Source organism: Anopheles coluzzii, chromosome 2 (assembly GCF_943734685.1).
Source record: "Anopheles coluzzii chromosome 2, AcolN3, whole genome shotgun sequence".
NCBI lineage: Eukaryota > Metazoa > Arthropoda > Insecta > Diptera > Culicidae > Anopheles > Anopheles coluzzii.
Window position 1 is genome coordinate 67,968,875 of NC_064670.1, and position 20,908 is coordinate 67,989,782.

Here is a 20,908-nt window from a genome sequence, read left to right on the forward strand (position 1 = left end):
CAACCCAGAGAACTCCCTCAACAAGGTGGCGATTGGCGAGGTCGAATCGCACACCTTTACGGTTGGCTCCCCAGGATGTGGATCAGGAACACCCGGCGTTCGTAAGTTGGTTAAGGCGTCTACGAGGCTTTTGTCGCGCAGGTCCACTAAACGGTGAAAATGCTGTAGGAAATCGGCTCCTATTATTGCGGTATCCACGTCTGCGATCACGAAGTTCCACAGAAAGGCTCGTCGAAGACCAAGATCCAATGTGTAGAGTGACTCTCCATACACTTGGATAGGAGTACTATTAGCGGCAAATAGTTTCATGGTCGATGGTTTGCAAGGAACGGAGCTGTGCTGTCGAGGTATTACAGAGACGTCGGCGCCGGTGTCGATAAGGAAGGGTTGATTAGTTTTATAGTCTTTGATAATAAGGCGATGACTGGCCGATGATATCGAATCGACTAGAAGCTGGACGTCCCCTGCGTTGCGTCATGCAGAAGTAATAGGAGTGCCATTATTTTGAGGACGGCTGTTAAACGAGCACGGAGCGTGGCAGTTACGCGCTTGCTGTCCGTATCGGTCGTGGTAGAAACAATAGCCGTTAGTGTTAGGATTAGTAGCCTGGTTCGTGTTGCGAATGCGAGAGCGTGAGCGGGCCCGTGAGCGTTCACGAGCTTGGTTCTGGTTCATTAGAGTTTCTAAGCGTTGACTCAGCTCGGCTACCTGTCGTGAAAGGCGGTTAACCTCCTCATTCCGTACCTCGGCGAAGGTTTGGAGCGATTGTACAAGGCGAAAGAGTCGACCACTGAATCGGCCACCTTAACTTTCTCGTCGGCGTTCTGAGTGGAAGCGATTACGGCGGACTGAACGTAGGGCGGCAGCCGACCGATCCAAAGATCGATCAACATGGAGTCGGTCATCGCACCGTTTGCTGTTCGCCGCATCTCGGCTAGCAGTTGAGAAGGCTTACGGTCGCCGAAGCTCATTTCGGATAGCAAACGGTGGCTTCGCTGAGACTCTTCGAAATGTTGTATGATGGCTTTCTTCGCGGATTCGTAGCGGTCGGTATTTGGTACGCTGTCGATAATGGGACGCAACTCGGGAAGAATTCGCGTAGGGATCTGTGTTTTCAGGATGTTAAAACGTCTAACATGATGGTGCGGAGAAATATTCCAGGCGTCGAACCAGTTCTCCAAGGCGTAGAAGAACGTATGGATGTCAGCAGTATCCAATTCGGGCGGATTGAGACGCATGGTGTTCACGGTCTCGACTTGGAACTCCGGAATGTCGGTAGAGGCGTCACTAGCGAGGGGGGTTATATCGATTAAGTGTAGACTCGGTGTGGGGAGTCCAGCTGTATCCTTCCGCGTCGGGGTTAGTAGTGAATAAAAAGGGTGGATCTTACCTTAATTGTTCAAGTAACCAGGGTGTCGTCGTTGCGGTCGATCGGTGTGAAAACGCTTCAGAAGCAGCGTGCGTCGTCTTCCTTCTCGGGTGGAGAAATTGGCGTTTCCTCTCTTGTATGAAATGGTGCACACAAAATAGCGGCGTTGTCTTTATTGTCGGCTGGATCCAAGCGGGTTCGCCTTCGAGCGAAAAAATCGTGGTGGCGGCGATGTGTCACTACTGCTACGGCTGGATAATTTCCCGTCCGGCAAAATGAGTGTATTTTTTGAGTGATTTGAGTGACGCTGTCGAAATACAGTGCCCCTTCGACGAATGAGTTACACCCTCGCGCGAGCCCTCCCCCTCCCCACCCGTAACGTACGGTGCGCTCTGCAGTTCTCAATGTGTTTGTGTTCTTTCGAGCCATGCTACCAACACATGTAAAGATAGTTGTTTCTTTCGTTTTTCGTTTTCTTTCATGCACTTATTCTAAAACTAAACACAAACACTGTCATTTTTTATTACATTAAACACTTTATTGAATTATAAAGTACACACTAAAGTACACATTTAGAATCCTTCATACTCACGAATGACGTCATACCGGGTCGAGCCAGGCTGCGGGAAACTTGTCGACAATCTGCGTTGCCTCTGTTCAGCAAATTCTTACCTGTCGATCCACGCACTGCATGTGCGTCTGTGCACACTGTTTATTCACTGCACACTTCACCAAAACACACCGGCGCACGAAATGCGCATCAACGCACAAACACTGCGCGCGGAACTTAGAACCAAACGCGCACAACCATCTCCGACAAAGCGTCGCGCTGTACTGTTGGTTTTGTACGCGTAGGAGGGGGGACATACGGAGCGATGGTTCGATGCTGTAGTGTAAGCGAGACAACACGATGTGACGAGCAGATCCAAGTTGGTGAGCTCGCTGAAAGAAGACACACACACATTCACAGACGGCTCGTCAAAGCACGGTATTTGTATTGGTGTTAGTGAAGCGCGCGTGTAAAACAGAATGCGAACTCTCATCGCAGTGCGCTTCTCCGTGCTTCCTCAAGCTTCCTCATACCCCTCGGCCTGAATCACTCAAAATTTGGGGTCTCATTGTTTGCGTGGTTGCGTGCGCAACTCGACGTTGGTGTCTTCTTTCTTGATCGCACCCGTAGATGGAAGCGCACACAAACGGAAAAATTCCCAGTAGCACGAGGTGTAGAAACAGCTTGCGAGGCGGTGATCGGCGTCGAGGAGTCCACCAGCGGAGAATGTCGTCGATCCGCTTCCAGGAATTGCGTCGATTGCGTCAGCCGTCAAAAGCTCGATGGAAAATTCAGCCGTACCGGCGAACTCGTTCGTTCCTGGGAACGTTCGCCGCGACGCTCATTTTCACTCATTTCATAGCCCTCTAGATCAAAAATTAGAAAACCGTATAGATTTTGTTCTGGCCAACCTAGTAGTACAACCCTGTCCACTCATGAGCGACGAATGTTTCTCGTCTAACGAGTTCGCCGGTACGGCTGATTTTCTGCTGCGCCGATGATGGTGTGTGTGCGCTTGTCGCGCTTCGAGGCGGCACGCGTGAGCGGGTGATTCTTTTGTTCGCCGAATGCAGGAACGCTCCTTGTAGCTACGGGCGCACTAACACGGCGTTGCTGCGTTTTTTGTCGGCCCGCACTCAACGTCCGGTGAATGATGAAAGGGCGCTCGTTGCACACTTTACAGGGAAAGGGGGGAGGAGGCCAGCTGCGTTGCCGGTACCTCTAACGCTGGTAGCACTCCCGGTCGTAGGCACACACACACACGCGTTGTCCTCCCTCCGTCGATCTCCGATGCCGGTGGCACGTTTGAACACGTTCAACGCGGAACAAAAGTTTGCGATGTGTAGTACACACACACTCACGTACGAATTAACGGCGTCGGTTGCGGATCACTTCGGGGTCACCAGTTTTAGAGGCGCCATGAATGTGGTCCCTAATTTTTTAAAGAAATGATACGCAACACGCTTTGCGAACTACGTTTTACGTTTTACTAGAGTTCGGTTTATTCGTTTTTTTACTAAGCCGCGGAACGGTGAGTTCGGGAGAGACGCGAAAATTGCTGTTGCTCGATCGAGAGTGGCCGGAGAAGAGAATGTGTGTAGCAAGCCACCGGATAATCGAGGCGGTGAAGCGTGCTGTCACTGCCCGGCAGGCAATTGACAGCTAAACTGAAGGCGCCGGAGGAGGAGAAACGGGCGCCCAACCGTGCATGGCTCAGGCGCCCAACGGAAGACATGATTGGGCGTGGGGGGGGTACGGCTGAAACGGACCTCCCGTTCTTTCGTGTATTGTTTACATTCGTTTATCCGTGTATTTCTTTCATTCGGGTTGTTTATCAACACAGTGTATTTCAAATTTACCGTTACTTTATTGAAAAATAAAATATTCTAAAAATACACTATTTTTCATACAAACCTTATTCAGCGCACGAAAACGGGTATCACGGAGTTCCAGCATTCACCTGTAATTAAATTAAAACATAAAACATAAAATAAGTGTGGTGGGTAGCTTGCTGTAATACACGATCTGGCTTCACTCCGTTCTGTATGTGTTCTGACTATCTGTCATCGTTGTCAGATTATACCGCGCTCTAGCAAGGAGCGGAATAAAGCCGAGCTCTTACAACACATACCACATCTCCCTTTTTTCCGAATAATAAACGATAAATACAATTCCCCAAATTATTTATTTACTATTTGATTTCATCTGATTATTTCACCCAATCTCTTACTCTATGATAGGAACCTAGCGGGACGTTTAATTTCTCGTTTCGGACGGGAGAGTGTTCTCGGTATCTCTTCGGTCGTTGGTTCATTAAAACCTACTCCTTCCTCCTGGTTATCCACCACCCTCTCACAACCATCCCTATGATCGTCTGGGTCCTTGTACTCTTTTAGGTGGCTCGAATTCCTGTCATATAATTTCCCGTTTTGCTCATCCTGTACTGTTACGCGAGAACCTTGCTTCTCAATTACTTTTGCAATCTGTGGTCCAAAGGGTGTACTCAGTTTGTTGCCTGGCATTGTATTCCTCAATAGGACTCTATCTCCTACTATTATATCAGACGGTTTTGCTTTGCGTCGTTGATCTTCTGTCACTCTTCCCTTTTCCTTCATACATGTGTCTCTATCCCTGTAATCAGACATTGGTAATGCAGATCCGGTACTGATGTCTCCCAATGATGGTATTTTTGTCCGGATATTTCGGTTGAACATCAACTCACTCGGTGTTTTCCCTGTGGTGCTGTGTGGAGTGGCGTAGTACATGGAGAGATACGCCCCCAAATCTTTTTTCCAATCCCCGTTCTGAGCCTGGCTTATCTTCAGCCTTTTTAGCAAAGACCTGTTCTGGCGTTCAACCAGACCATTTTCTTGCGGCCAATATGGGGTTGTCTTGTTAAGCAATATTCCTCGCTGTTTGCAATAGTTGTCAAAATAATTGCTCACAAATTGCCTTCCATTGTCGAGTGTTATGGTTCTCGGATAGCCAAGACGCACAAATATTCGTTCAAGTCGTTCAGATGTTTCAATCGCTGTAATTTTCTTAACAATTTCGACCTCTTTGTACCGACTGAAGTAATCAATGATTACTAGTAGATAATCACCAGTTGGTAGTGGGCCCAAAAAATCGATTGCTACATCTACCCAAGGCTTATGTGGTAGTGGCCTTCGCTTCATGGGCTCCGGTTTATCTGGTTGGCTGACCAATTGGCAGCCTGAGCAGCTGCTAACCAGTCGAGCAATAGCTTCATCCATTCCTGGCCACCAGCAAGTACATCGCAGCCGTTGTTGCATTTTAGTGCGTCCAGGATGCCCTTCGTGTGCCAGTTCTAGCATTCTTTGCCGGATAGCTTTCGGTATTACTAGTTTGCTACCGCGGACTACTAGGTCTCCAACTGTTCCGAGTTCCAATCGAAATGCTTGGTAAGGTTTCAGTAGTTCATCTGTATAATTCCACGCACCTCTTTCCAAACACTCCTTAAGAGCCCGCATTTCGGCATCATTCGAAGAAGCAATCTCTACCTCTTGCACATCGATTGCAGCATTTTCCATCACGCTGCGGATATATACTGTAGAATCTGGATCGAATTCTGATACTTCAATAGGACTTGACAACCGAGACAGAGGATCAGCTATATTCGTTTTTCCTTTCCGATAAATTACATCATAGCTAAAAGCCTGCAGCCTTAAGACCCAACGCTCAATCCGCAAACAAGGAGAAGATGTGGGGCTAAAGATAGCCTCTAGAGGTTTATGGTCCGTTTCCAGCTCGAATCGTATTCCGAATAGATAGATTTGGAACCGTTCCACGGCCCATACTAACGCTAGTGCCTCCTTTTCTGTTTGTGCATACCGTTGCTCGGTACTCGTTAGGCTCTTGCTGGCATAAGCTATTACTTTAGGCTGCTCGTTCTGGAACTGAAGGAGGACGGCTCCTAACCCTACTGGGGACGCATCTGCCACTACTCGGGTTTTTAGATGAGGATCAAAATGGGCTAATCTTTCGACGTTAGAAACTAACCGGATCAGTTCGTTAAATGCTTTGTTCTGGTCTCGCTCCCAAACGAATTCGGCGTTGTTCTTTGTTAATTCGCGTAGTGGGAATGAAACTGTAGCTAAGTTTGGAATGAACGTTCCCACGTAAGTAATTAATCCCAGAAAACTCCGAACCTCTTCACAATTTTTGGGTGGCCGAAAGCTTCTTATTGCTTCAATTTTGTTTAGTGCAGGGAGCATTCCGTTCTGGTTAAAACGTTGGCCAACGAATTCGATTTCTGTGAGTTTGAAAACGCACTTAGATTGATTAAGTAAAATGCCATATTCCTCAATCTTTTCCATCACTTTCTCTAGTGCTAAATCGTGTTCGGTCTCAGTTTTTCCCGTAACTATGATATCGTCGATAAAATTGACTGTGTTTGGACAGTCGGCCAAAACTTGTTCCAATATTTTTTGGAATTTCTCTGGAGCGCATGAAATCCCAAACATCATTCGTTTATAACGATAAAGTCCACGGTGGGTGATAAAAGTTGTGAGAGTTTTACTTTCTTCATCGAGCAGTAGTTGATGAAAAGCATCCTTTATGTCAAGGCGAGAAAAGTATTTAGCACCATTCATTCTCCAACGTATGTCTTCTATGGTTGGTAGTGGATGCGTTTCTCGCAAAATTGCTTTATTAACTTGCCGCATGTCTATGCAAAGCCGAATACTTCCACAATCTTTTACAACTATCACCATGGGTGAAACCCAGCTGCTCGGTTCCGATACTTTCTCTATTATGTCTTTAGCGACCAACTCGTTTAGTTTACTATCAACTTTATCTAGCATGGGCAAAGGCAATCGTCGGAGTCGCTGAGCTACGGGTGTCACCGTCTTATCAATTGGAATGTGGATGCTGACTCCACGAATTGAGGGGAACACGCGAAATGTTTCAACCTGGTTGATTGATTCATGCTGGCTAGGTAATCCAACATATAATACTCCAAGCTGTTTTGCGGTGATTTTTCCCAAAAGTGGTTGTGGACCATTTTTAACTACGTAAAATTTGGAAATTGTACGGAGTTCTTTCAACCCGTCCGCAATAGCTATCTCCGCCTCAAACATCGTAATTATTTCTAAACAATCGGTCTGAGCGTATGCCTTGAACTTCCGATCCGGACTCCGTGCCTCGCCGATGATCTTGACTTGGTTATTCCTCATTGACGCCCACGTTCTATCGTCTATGATATTCGATTGGACTCCAGAATCAATTTGCATCTCGATAAGGATACCGCCTACTTTCGCCCAGATCAATTCGTCTGAATCGTTTGCCGAAGATACCATCTCCACTAATTCACACTCAAGAGGTTCATTTCCGTCATCCTGGATTGCGTGAATTTTCCTTGCAAACTTTGCCGTTTTCTTATTTAGTTCCGAATCATTAAAGTGCCCTCCGAACGGCCTCTTTTGCATTCTTTGATTCGTATGTAGTCTATTTGAAGTTTGTCCAGCATTTGAGTAGCATACAACAGCGAAATGACCTCGCTTGCCACATTTTGCGCACGTTTTGTCTCGTGCCGGGCAAGATTGTTGCCCATGGGTACGACCGCAGAATCGACACAATGTTTTTATATGATGGATGTGTTGGTTATCTATTTCAAAAGATTTGCTCCTACCGCTCATTTGTTCGTTGGCAACTCGGGATGTTTCATACGAATTTATTTGTTTAATGACTTCGTCCAGAGACAAGTTTTTTTCTTGCAGAAGTTTGACTCGCAAATTTGCCGGTACAAACTGAAGCACTTTGTCAATGATTGCAATCCCTGCACTCTCTGCCGCAGTTGCCCCGAAATTGCACTTGGAGCCATGAGCTTGGGCACGCATTACAAATTTCTCTAGCGTTTCTTCCGGCTCCGGTTTCATTGACCAAAACAAAAATCTCTCGTGTGCTTCGTGTCTTTGTGGAGCGAAATATTCATCCAATTTAAGAATAGCAATCTCGTATGGGTCTACGCCCTGGTCTACGTCCGCCTCTACATCTGCATCTGGAATGCTGAAAAATATTTCTTGCAGCTCGAGAGAACCACAAGTTAAAAGTAAATTCTTTTTCTCCGTTCCGTCCACTATCTTCGCCGTACGCAACCAAATTTCGAACCCCCGTTTCCAAGTCGTCCATTTTGTTCGCCGCTCGGTTAGGGGAACGCCTGCTAACGACAGTGGTGGCAAATTCCCAAATAATTTGTTTGGTTCCATCGCTGATTCCCTGAAATGAAGCAGGTTGTGAATACGATCAAGTATTCAATTAGTTCACTATTTCATGACAGATTCATGACTCTTTCCCAAGTCATAACTATTAATATCGAGTATTTCCTTTTTTTCCTCGCTCTCTAGACGCGCATTTATTAAATTCTCTTCCTTCCTTTTCTTCGCTTCTTTTTCCGCTCTCTAGACGCGTACTTATTTGATTCTCTTTCTTCCTCTTCTTCATTTTCCACTACCGCTTCCAGACGCGGCTCATTAAAGGCATCTTCAATTATTTCATCCGCTTGCAAGACGCGGCCTTGCTGTTTTCAAGACACAGCGCTTTTTATAGATCTTATAATTTTGCCTTTCGCTTCCATAACGCTTCACTGCTGTTTGCTTGACACAGCTCTTTCTACACATCTCTTTTGTTTTTTTTCCCCCGAGGCGGCCATTCTGTTTTCTCGACACAGAGCATTCACTTATCCTTTTGTCTTCCTTTGTACTCCGCATAACCCAAGCCAGCACTAACACTATGATGCTTTCAACGCTTTATTTCATTTCTGCTCTTAATCTTTCTTTTCCCCATTTCTTTCGTCCTTCTCTGATAACTTACCCTATTTTATTTCAATTCAAATGCTTCAATCTCGTGTTGCAAATAGGAATAAAGAAAATTAATCCTGTCCTCGTCGCCAATTTGTGGTGGGTAGCTTGCTGTAATACACGATCTGGCTTCACTCCGTTCTGTATGTGTTCTGACTATCTGTCATCGTTGTCAGATTATACCGCGCTCTAGCAAGGAGCGGAATAAAGCCGAGCTCTTACAACACATACCACATCTCCCTTTTTTCCGAATAATAAACGATAAATACAATTCCCCAAATTATTTATTTACTATTTGATTTCATCTGATTATTTCACCCAATCTCTTACTCTATGATAGGAACCTAGCGGGACGTTTAATTTCTCGTTTCGGACGGGAGAGTGTTCTCGGTATCTCTTCGGTCGTTGGTTCATTAAAACCTACTCCTTCCTCCTGGTTATCCACCACCCTCTCACAACCATCCCTATGATCGTCTGGGTCCTTGTACTCTTTTAGGTGGCTCGAATTCCTGTCATATAATTTCCCGTTTTGCTCATCCTGTACTGTTACGCGAGAACCTTGCTTCTCAATTACTTTTGCAATCTGTGGTCCAAAGGGTGTACTCAGTTTGTTGCCTGGCATTGTATTCCTCAATAGGACTCTATCTCCTACTATTATATCAGACGGTTTTGCTTTGCGTCGTTGATCTTCTGTCACTCTTCCCTTTTCCTTCATACATGTGTCTCTATCCCTGTAATCAGACATTGGTAATGCAGATCCGGTACTGATGTCTCCCAATGATGGTATTTTTGTCCGGATATTTCGGTTGAACATCAACTCACTCGGTGTTTTCCCTGTGGTGCTGTGTGGAGTGGCGTAGTACATGGAGAGATACGCCCCCAAATCTTTTTTCCAATCCCCGTTCTGAGCCTGGCTTATCTTCAGCCTTTTTAGCAAAGACCTGTTCTGGCGTTCAACCAGACCATTTTCTTGCGGCCAATATGGGGTTGTCTTGTTAAGCAATATTCCTCGCTGTTTGCAATAGTTGTCAAAATAATTGCTCACAAATTGCCTTCCATTGTCGAGTGTTATGGTTCTCGGATAGCCAAGACGCACAAATATTCGTTCAAGTCGTTCAGATGTTTCAATCGCTGTAATTTTCTTAACAATTTCGACCTCTTTGTACCGACTGAAGTAATCAATGATTACTAGTAGATAATCACCAGTTGGTAGTGGGCCCAAAAAATCGATTGCTACATCTACCCAAGGCTTATGTGGTAGTGGCCTTCGCTTCATGGGCTCCGGTTTATCTGGTTGGCTGACCAATTGGCAGCCTGAGCAGCTGCTAACCAGTCGAGCAATAGCTTCATCCATTCCTGGCCACCAGCAAGTACATCGCAGCCGTTGTTGCATTTTAGTGCGTCCAGGATGCCCTTCGTGTGCCAGTTCTAGCATTCTTTGCCGGATAGCTTTCGGTATTACTAGTTTGCTACCGCGGACTACTAGGTCTCCAACTGTTCCGAGTTCCAATCGAAATGCTTGGTAAGGTTTCAGTAGTTCATCTGTATAATTCCACGCACCTCTTTCCAAACACTCCTTAAGAGCCCGCATTTCGGCATCATTCGAAGAAGCAATCTCTACCTCTTGCACATCGATTGCAGCATTTTCCATCACGCTGCGGATATATACTGTAGAATCTGGATCGAATTCTGATACTTCAATAGGACTTGACAACCGAGACAGAGGATCAGCTATATTCGTTTTTCCTTTCCGATAAATTACATCATAGCTAAAAGCCTGCAGCCTTAAGACCCAACGCTCAATCCGCAAACAAGGAGAAGATGTGGGGCTAAAGATAGCCTCTAGAGGTTTATGGTCCGTTTCCAGCTCGAATCGTATTCCGAATAGATAGATTTGGAACCGTTCCACGGCCCATACTAACGCTAGTGCCTCCTTTTCTGTTTGTGCATACCGTTGCTCGGTACTCGTTAGGCTCTTGCTGGCATAAGCTATTACTTTAGGCTGCTCGTTCTGGAACTGAAGGAGGACGGCTCCTAACCCTACTGGGGACGCATCTGCCACTACTCGGGTTTTTAGATGAGGATCAAAATGGGCTAATCTTTCGACGTTAGAAACTAACCGGATCAGTTCGTTAAATGCTTTGTTCTGGTCTCGCTCCCAAACGAATTCGGCGTTGTTCTTTGTTAATTCGCGTAGTGGGAATGAAACTGTAGCTAAGTTTGGAATGAACGTTCCCACGTAAGTAATTAATCCCAGAAAACTCCGAACCTCTTCACAATTTTTGGGTGGCCGAAAGCTTCTTATTGCTTCAATTTTGTTTAGTGCAGGGAGCATTCCGTTCTGGTTAAAACGTTGGCCAACGAATTCGATTTCTGTGAGTTTGAAAACGCACTTAGATTGATTAAGTAAAATGCCATATTCCTCAATCTTTTCCATCACTTTCTCTAGTGCTAAATCGTGTTCGGTCTCAGTTTTTCCCGTAACTATGATATCGTCGATAAAATTGACTGTGTTTGGACAGTCGGCCAAAACTTGTTCCAATATTTTTTGGAATTTCTCTGGAGCGCATGAAATCCCAAACATCATTCGTTTATAACGATAAAGTCCACGGTGGGTGATAAAAGTTGTGAGAGTTTTACTTTCTTCATCGAGCAGTAGTTGATGAAAAGCATCCTTTATGTCAAGGCGAGAAAAGTATTTAGCACCATTCATTCTCCAACGTATGTCTTCTATGGTTGGTAGTGGATGCGTTTCTCGCAAAATTGCTTTATTAACTTGCCGCATGTCTATGCAAAGCCGAATACTTCCACAATCTTTTACAACTATCACCATGGGTGAAACCCAGCTGCTCGGTTCCGATACTTTCTCTATTATGTCTTTAGCGACCAACTCGTTTAGTTTACTATCAACTTTATCTAGCATGGGCAAAGGCAATCGTCGGAGTCGCTGAGCTACGGGTGTCACCGTCTTATCAATTGGAATGTGGATGCTGACTCCACGAATTGAGGGGAACACGCGAAATGTTTCAACCTGGTTGATTGATTCATGCTGGCTAGGTAATCCAACATATAATACTCCAAGCTGTTTTGCGGTGATTTTTCCCAAAAGTGGTTGTGGACCATTTTTAACTACGTAAAATTTGGAAATTGTACGGAGTTCTTTCAACCCGTCCGCAATAGCTATCTCCGCCTCAAACATCGTAATTATTTCTAAACAATCGGTCTGAGCGTATGCCTTGAACTTCCGATCCGGACTCCGTGCCTCGCCGATGATCTTGACTTGGTTATTCCTCATTGACGCCCACGTTCTATCGTCTATGATATTCGATTGGACTCCAGAATCAATTTGCATCTCGATAAGGATACCGCCTACTTTCGCCCAGATCAATTCGTCTGAATCGTTTGCCGAAGATACCATCTCCACTAATTCACACTCAAGAGGTTCATTTCCGTCATCCTGGATTGCGTGAATTTTCCTTGCAAACTTTGCCGTTTTCTTATTTAGTTCCGAATCATTAAAGTGCCCTCCGAACGGCCTCTTTTGCATTCTTTGATTCGTATGTAGTCTATTTGAAGTTTGTCCAGCATTTGAGTAGCATACAACAGCGAAATGACCTCGCTTGCCACATTTTGCGCACGTTTTGTCTCGTGCCGGGCAAGATTGTTGCCCATGGGTACGACCGCAGAATCGACACAATGTTTTTATATGATGGATGTGTTGGTTATCTATTTCAAAAGATTTGCTCCTACCGCTCATTTGTTCGTTGGCAACTCGGGATGTTTCATACGAATTTATTTGTTTAATGACTTCGTCCAGAGACAAGTTTTTTTCTTGCAGAAGTTTGACTCGCAAATTTGCCGGTACAAACTGAAGCACTTTGTCAATGATTGCAATCCCTGCACTCTCTGCCGCAGTTGCCCCGAAATTGCACTTGGAGCCATGAGCTTGGGCACGCATTACAAATTTCTCTAGCGTTTCTTCCGGCTCCGGTTTCATTGACCAAAACAAAAATCTCTCGTGTGCTTCGTGTCTTTGTGGAGCGAAATATTCATCCAATTTAAGAATAGCAATCTCGTATGGGTCTACGCCCTGGTCTACGTCCGCCTCTACATCTGCATCTGGAATGCTGAAAAATATTTCTTGCAGCTCGAGAGAACCACAAGTTAAAAGTAAATTCTTTTTCTCCGTTCCGTCCACTATCTTCGCCGTACGCAACCAAATTTCGAACCCCCGTTTCCAAGTCGTCCATTTTGTTCGCCGCTCGGTTAGGGGAACGCCTGCTAACGACAGTGGTGGCAAATTCCCAAATAATTTGTTTGGTTCCATCGCTGATTCCCTGAAATGAAGCAGGTTGTGAATACGATCAAGTATTCAATTAGTTCACTATTTCATGACAGATTCATGACTCTTTCCCAAGTCATAACTATTAATATCGAGTATTTCCTTTTTTTCCTCGCTCTCTAGACGCGCATTTATTAAATTCTCTTCCTTCCTTTTCTTCGCTTCTTTTTCCGCTCTCTAGACGCGTACTTATTTGATTCTCTTTCTTCCTCTTCTTCATTTTCCACTACCGCTTCCAGACGCGGCTCATTAAAGGCATCTTCAATTATTTCATCCGCTTGCAAGACGCGGCCTTGCTGTTTTCAAGACACAGCGCTTTTTATAGATCTTATAATTTTGCCTTTCGCTTCCATAACGCTTCACTGCTGTTTGCTTGACACAGCTCTTTCTACACATCTCTTTTGTTTTTTTTCCCCCGAGGCGGCCATTCTGTTTTCTCGACACAGAGCATTCACTTATCCTTTTGTCTTCCTTTGTACTCCGCATAACCCAAGCCAGCACTAACACTATGATGCTTTCAACGCTTTATTTCATTTCTGCTCTTAATCTTTCTTTTCCCCATTTCTTTCGTCCTTCTCTGATAACTTACCCTATTTTATTTCAATTCAAATGCTTCAATCTCGTGTTGCAAATAGGAATAAAGAAAATTAATCCTGTCCTCGTCGCCAATTTGTGGTGGGTAGCTTGCTGTAATACACGATCTGGCTTCACTCCGTTCTGTATGTGTTCTGACTATCTGTCATCGTTGTCAGATTATACCGCGCTCTAGCAAGGAGCGGAATAAAGCCGAGCTCTTACAACACATACCACAATAAGTAAAGAAAGTTATTTGCATTTCGTACAAATAAAGCGTTGAGAATGCAATACATTACCATTATCAACATGTTTGTTCTATTCAACATGTTCAAACAACATGTTGTAGCCGCCTAAAACAAACATGCCTCCAGTTGAAATGATAGTATGACGACGAACGTGCAGGAGTTGCGTCGTCATCGAGGGCTAAGCCAGCTTCATCGTTTTGGCAGCATTCCGTTAACCAGATGTGATTGTCCTTCGTTATGAAGTGTAACTAACCGACCGTACATGATATGGCATTGATGAGAACGGCTTATCTGAAACTAAAGAAAAAGAATAATATCAGTCAAGTGCATTTCATGCTGATCATTCGTGATCGTTTCTTGGATGTGCAAAGGAATAATGGGGACATTTTTACATATTTTTTCATTTGCACGCTTCCTACTCGCACCAGTGTAACTAACACCCAATACTATGCCATAGATTTGGGCGCGTTTGTTACGTACCTGTGGGCCCGGCAAGTTTTTACACTCTCGGAACGTCACCTCTGTGGCTCAAACATCTGTGCTAGCATTTTCAGAGCGCAAATATCGCCTTGGAATCATAACGCGTCTACCACGTCCATTCGTTCGGCGTACGTTTGCTGCAGGTGGTTGCTGTCCGCTTGGGCTTGCTTCAATTTGCTGCGCTTCGTGCGGTGGTGATGATCTTTATGTTACCAAATTACTGCGACTTCCGGACGGTTGTGAGAGCCAGCTGTAATCTTCACAGCACAACTGAAATAGCCAATATAAGAGAAAAATACTGTTAGTGGAGCGCAATCCATGTTAAACATTAATTTTAATTATATTACTTTAATCGTCAATTTGTCTTTCTCTTACATTTTACACTGTCACTAATTTTGGTAGCTTAGGTAAGCTAACAGTACGACGATGATCTGGATACCGCCAATCACCGGCTCGTAGATTCGTGAACGCATTCATCATCACTGAAGATTTGGTACCTCCATAACAGTCCGCCTCAGACGACGAAATTATTAGCAGTTGCGATCTGATACACGACGCCTAAACGCGATGAGAAAAAAAAACACATAAAAAACGTTTTAGATGAAAAAAATAATGTCGGTTTGGCTTAATAAACATTAAAATTAAATGTTTATTTTGCTTTTTCGCACGGCATATTAGCTGAAATGAAAAAATTAACATTACCAACCAGTTTATCATACTGTCTTTATATTACTTTAGCTACTGACTTACTCGGACTGACTTAGGTCAGACTTACTTTAACTTTGCTTCAATTTAGCATGGGTCCAAGTTCCAGCCGATATGCATGTTGGTGGCGAGTAACTCGAAAACACCAAGAAAAGGTACATAAAACGCGGGTACGTGAGCTTGGCGACATTCGGTAGCACAAGCAACAGGCACAATATTCGACATTACACCATATCCTATTCCTTCTTCCACAAGTCCTTTAACTCCTCCCACTCATTCATAAGTCTGCTCGAAATGCAGTATAAAAGGGCTAACACTTTGCTAAACAATTTTAGTTCAACTTCAGACTCCAAAGTTAATACATCGTGTCAGTGCCTCGTGAAAAAGTGTCTAAAAGTGTCTTTTGTGTAAATTTGAAAATATTAGTGCAATTTCGTACATTTTGCAAAAGTTACACCATGTCGACGCAAGATAAACTAACGTGTCTTCGTTTGGAGGAAGAAGTTGTGGAAGAGTCTCAAGTACCACTTCCTCTACAAGTGATGCCTTCGGCCATTGCGGGTGTGCAGTCGTTTCGTCATTCAGATGTGCCAGTCCGTGTTGTTGGACAACTTCCGACGACAAATGCAGTGCCATCGGTGGTTCCGGTTGCCGTTCCTCGTGCCATTCGTCCTCCCGGCTTGCCGGTCCGTGTTGTTGGACAACTTCCGACGACAAGTGCAGTGCTATCGGTGGTTCCGGTTGCCGTTCCTCGTGCCATTCGTCCTCCCGGCTTGCCGGTCCGTATTGTTGGACAACTTCCGACGACAAGTGCAGTGCCGACGGTGATTTCGGTTGCCGTACCTAGTACCATTCGTCCTCCCGGCTTGCCGGTCCGTGTTGTTGGACAACTCACGACAACAAGTGCAGTGCCTTCTGTGGTTTCAGTGGCCGGTCAGCGCGCACGGCTCAGTCAACAAAGAATGCCAGTTCGTGTTGTTGAACAGGTGAAGGTAACGGATGCAGTGTCAGCGCTGGTCTCGAGTGCCGGTGATGGTAATCATCATCGGTCAACATTACCTGGTGTTGCTGTACCATTCCGTCCGTTAGGCCAGCAACATGGACAGCAACCGTCAACTAGTACTGCTGCGCCATCATTGGTACCGGTTGCTGATGCTCTACCGCAGCAATCAGGCATGAAGATCGGTAGACAACAGGCATTGACGGGATCTGCAGTACCATCGATTGGATCGTTTGCCGAAGTTCATGCTCCGAAGAACCAGCGTGGTATGAAGACCACTGTTGTAAGACAACAATTACCCACCAGTGCTTCTGCATCGGTGATAGCGGCTGCTGGAGGATCTGTTTGTGTTGTGAGCCGTACACCAGCCAAAATGATCAGCGTTAATGTTCAAAAACCATCAACGAGTACTGCTATATCTGAGCAATCTTTTACCGGTGTTCCTAGCCAGATCCGACCGCCAGGCAAGATAGTTGATGGTGGAAACCAAGAGCCATCGACAAGCACCGGTACATCGAACATAAAGACTGAACGAGCAACTGGTAGTGTTGTGATAAATTTGCCTGAAAATATAACCAGGAAAAGTTATCAGAAACCGTCAACGAGTTCTGCTACGTTTTCGGTGTACGAACCTGTGCTGCCTTCGTCGCCAATAATGATGATCACCGACGATGAACACCAGACTGCAGCAGGAGCAAAGCAAACAGTCCTTTCAATTACTTCAACAGAGCATTCTGGAAGCTGCTGCCCTCTTTGTCGGATGATGTTAATGAAAATTGATGCACGCAGCGCTCAGATATTGGTGGTTTTAAATGAGCAGTCCACAATACTGAATCCTATGAAGGGTATAAGAAGAAATGCGCAGAGTTTAGCCATGGAAAAAATCGGAAATGAACAACAGTTTGATGCTTTTGAAGCAAAAATAGCTGAAGATGATTTTGCATTTTGCAGTTATACTCAAAGGATAGATGCAGATATCAGCAGCCAGGATGCCAACAACAGGATGCATGAGGCTTTAGACGTGTTGTTTGATAGGAATTTTCTTGCACGGTGTAGCTGGGAAGGATCGTCAGGAAAAAAAATAGCTTTTAGTAAATACCGAAATACAGTGCGCTTATTTAAGTCTATCGCCACAAACCACGTAGGAATAGAAGTAGATATAGAATATGTTAAAGAATATTTAAAAAGAAAACTGACGCATGCACCGGCAAGAGTAAACATGCAGGGAAATGTTAAAACAAGCTGCCATAGAAGGAAGAAATAAAAATATATTTATTTAATTAAATTGCTCTACCTATTCATAGTTGCCGTTACCGCATCGCCGTTTATATATTACATATTATTTATTGATAAAAATATTGCTTTTCCATTTTTATTTATTGTAATGTACTATTGATACTATATTACAGCTTTTATCTATTCTTTAATAAACTTCGAAGCAGTCCTTGCGTCTGATAGAAAAACAATTTCTAAATCCTGAAATGGTGAAACACCAACGTAATATCTTGAAAATGAAATGAAAGATTGTAAAACACTTTACCAATTCATAATTAACCAAGAACTCAAACCAAATATACAAAAAAACATACATTACATTAACATACATTTACATTTAAACATTACATTTAAATTCTTATAAACAATATAACGGCCAACCTTATAAAAGGTAAAGGTAAACATCCTTTTAGGTCAAGTCAAATTTTATTATTTATTTTCACTTCATTAATGTGTCTATAAGAGGTACAAATACATAATTACTATCATCAGTTTTAATTGCAACTAATTTACACTTTATATCTTCTATCAAAAATACCATCTCTTGTGTAGAAAGATCGTTCACTTCAGCTTCATAAATGTCTTCCATCAATGGCGAAGAACAGTATTTATCTGGACTAATTATTTTATCAAATGCCTTCCCGTAAATGTTAATAACAGATCCTACTTTTGTTGCCCTACAATATTGAACAATGTAATTATCTTTTGTTAGAAACCAATTTGCCTGAGAAGTTGGATAAAATGTGGTATTATAATTTACATGCAGTACTACTCCTTTTTTTACGTGTTCCAAATAAGGGTATGAGTTATTTCTTGCCGTTCGAGATTTCGAAGATTGTTCCGATATTCTATTTGCAGCCTGAACCAAAACCTGATGACCGTTTCGAAGTGAATTTTTAACATGAAATAATGTACCTTCAAAACGATAAGATGACATATTTTTAAGAACTCCAAATTTGTCCACATCTTCGAAAACATGTACCAAACTATGTACATTGCTAGTCAAACGGTGTTCACCGTAAATGACACCATACTCTACAACAAACTGTTTGAGAAGCCGGTCCGCTTCTGGCCAAAAATGTTTGTAAATTTCCGAAGAAAATGCTCTTATTGCACAAAAATACAACATATAATGTTTGTATTCCATTTCAGTTAATACATTTTTCAACACTATAAAACTGGCGTAATGTAAAAACATGTGATATTCAATGGCTTTCCATAAACCAGTGTCTTCAATTCGACGGAATTTGCGATGATATTCAGGCGGAATTTCCACCTTTTGAAGTAGCGAATTTATGTAATTCAGCGTTTCCGATGACCAACTGCGCCCTATTAGCTTTCCTGATTTCCATCCGACGATTAATGTTCGTGATATTCCAAAGTCTATCAAATGCAATACATCCGCGATAATAATATTTCGAATGATGTCGATTGTCTTTAGATGCAGTAGAGGTGTTCTTTCTCGGTGGTGGTCACCATACTTTTCGCCACGAAACTCTTCATCCGTTCTTCTTGGTGCGTCTATCTTCGAAAAATACATCACTCGAGCTTTTTTATTAAATTGTCCTTCGACTGTACATCTCTGACATCCCAGTTTATGATTGAAATAGGCAACACCTTTTATGAACGCTCGTGCAGGTGCGTCTGCGATAAATGCTCTAATAATTATTTTGATGGTCTTTTTGGCTATTTTTATACCATTATCTATCAACTCATTGAGCTCCTCCACGAGTGGACGAAGGTATTCATCTAAACTCTTCGGTTTAGATTGCCCATAAAAATTGCCAACCATCAACACAGGAACTTCTGGCATTTCGTGAATGCTCATCAGTATTGGCCAAAACTGTTTTCGGGTGCTCTTGTGCAACGGTAGTCCATCAATAAAGAAATTTAAAGAAAACTCATTTACTGTTGGTTGTACATCACTGCAAATAGAAAAAAAAGCATTAGATTTTGTCATTTTTAACAGCCTTGTTAAACAATACGGCCTGCTCCTGAATAAAACAATATTATTGTTTACTCACCGGAAATAGTTGTGGAGAACCGATCGTACTCCCGGATACCAAAACTCTCCTCCAGCTATCGGTACTATTTCCTTTCCACACTGCTTTGTTCTAAGTAGCGTACGCGCATCTTTTGGTAGGTTAAATTCGGTTCGTGCATGCAAAATAGCCAATAAACTGTTGAGTGCTTGGTGCGTCTGATATGTTTTTAGAGCCCAGTTTCTAATAACTTCCTCAATTGGCTCATCTTCCTTTGGGGAATCCGGTGCATTTTCCAACGTTATCTCGGATACGTCATCGTTGATAATTTCGCAGTCTTCATTGTTGTCAATCTCTTCGATATTTATCCAATCATAGTTGTGTTCTTCTTGATCAATATCTTGAGGACCACATACGAGAAGATCATGCACACAAATGTCCTCTTCATTAATTGCTGATGGGTTGCTGCTCATCCCAAAAGAACTACTTTCGCCAAATAACTCGGCCTCAAGCTTTTTGTTATCGGCTTGAGCAATTTTATAAGAGGAGCCTGTTTCACGCTTTCTTTTCATCATTTTCACACTTAATTTTCACAACACCAATTTCACAAACACAGCACAAGCCACACAAACGTTTCAAACTTTGGATCAATCAATCGGTCGACTGTTTTAATGGAACTGTACCTTTTATTCTATCACAAATCAGGAGGTACGAAATACACATTTGCTTTGGTAGCTTTCAGGTGCAATGCTTGTTTAAGATAAAACATGTAAAATGGCTGTTGGTTTCATTTTGCAAATCAGTAACAGCCATCGCGTTTTTGCTCCTACCATTTATTGTACTTTAGTGCCCACTGTCAACCGTTTGACGATTGACACAGGTGCTAATTTCAAACGTCTTCCGTCTTATTAGCAGGAACAACGCTAACGATATTCCGGAAAATAAATAATGCTGTTGCATCTTAATAGATATAAATAAAGTACGTTAACAGCAATAACACGATTATACGACGACAATACGACCATAACAAACTCTGGTGTCAATCGTCGCGGTCAAGCAACAGCAACTAAACCCGAGAAAGGCCGGGATAAGCTGTTCCGTAACTAAACTAATGCTCTAATTAATAAATAACCGAATTAATGAATAATTCGATAAACACATGCATTCATATATATATATAAATATATAAATATAAATGTTACCTATATAAATATATATTCCATCAATTGTTTACAACGATGTTCACAGCGTGCCGTAACTCTCTTCAATTCCCAAACTTGAGATAATTTCCACCTGGAACGAAATGCTTCCGGTTGTTGCTCTGACCGCGCAGTTTCCATAAGGCCGGCGCCGACGATCCAAGGTTGTTGTAAACAAAAATAAGGATAAGAAATCTAAAAGTAAAAAGAATCAAAGTTTCCTTACCATCATGCCCACTTCTTTGATGGCTTTCCAATATCCTTCGCATGAAATCCGCTGGGTGCATACGAGGTGAATCGGATTTGTGTGCCTTCGGACAGCTTGAAACACAACTGAAGAACACTGATAACATCGATTATTCTTAAT

The 20,908-nt window shown here is 43.3% G+C and overlaps 3 protein-coding genes across 10 annotated transcripts in view; 1 reads left to right on the plus strand and 2 right to left on the minus strand.

Annotated features, from left to right (window-relative positions):
• Positions 1–20,908, plus strand: part of LOC120953085 (folylpolyglutamate synthase, mitochondrial) — a 44,188-nt gene that overhangs the window by 18,111 nt on the left and 5,169 nt on the right. The gene's annotated exons all lie outside the window — the stretch shown is intronic.
• On the minus strand, positions 3,767–20,519 carry LOC120952549 (uncharacterized). 3 transcript variants are annotated; one of them, XM_049606526.1, is made up of 5 exons: positions 16,521–20,519; positions 14,756–16,426; positions 14,381–14,650; positions 13,952–14,197; positions 3,767–3,879 (listed from the first exon to the last, which is right to left on the minus strand). In XM_049606526.1, exon 1 carries the CDS (start codon positions 19,318–19,320, stop codon positions 17,800–17,802), a length of 1,521 nt encoding a protein of 506 aa, XP_049462483.1. In that variant the 5' UTR covers positions 19,321–20,519; the 3' UTR covers positions 3,767–3,879; positions 13,952–14,197; positions 14,381–14,650; positions 14,756–16,426; positions 16,521–17,799. The 3 variants fall into 3 exon arrangements, with proteins under 3 accessions (XP_049462483.1, XP_049462482.1, XP_049462481.1); XM_049606525.1 differs by having other exon boundaries at positions 14,756–14,938; positions 15,525–20,519; XM_049606524.1 differs by having other exon boundaries at positions 14,756–20,519.
• Positions 4,086–13,908, minus strand: LOC125906668 (uncharacterized protein K02A2.6-like). 2 transcript variants are annotated; one of them, XM_049606501.1, is made up of 3 exons: positions 13,669–13,908; positions 8,751–13,074; positions 4,086–8,156 (listed from the first exon to the last, which is right to left on the minus strand). In XM_049606501.1, exon 3 carries the CDS (start codon positions 8,144–8,146, stop codon positions 4,151–4,153), a length of 3,996 nt encoding a protein of 1,331 aa, XP_049462458.1. In that variant the 5' UTR covers positions 8,147–8,156; positions 8,751–13,074; positions 13,669–13,908; the 3' UTR covers positions 4,086–4,150. The 2 variants fall into 2 exon arrangements, with proteins under 2 accessions (XP_049462458.1, XP_049462459.1); XM_049606502.1 differs by lacking the exon at positions 8,751–13,074.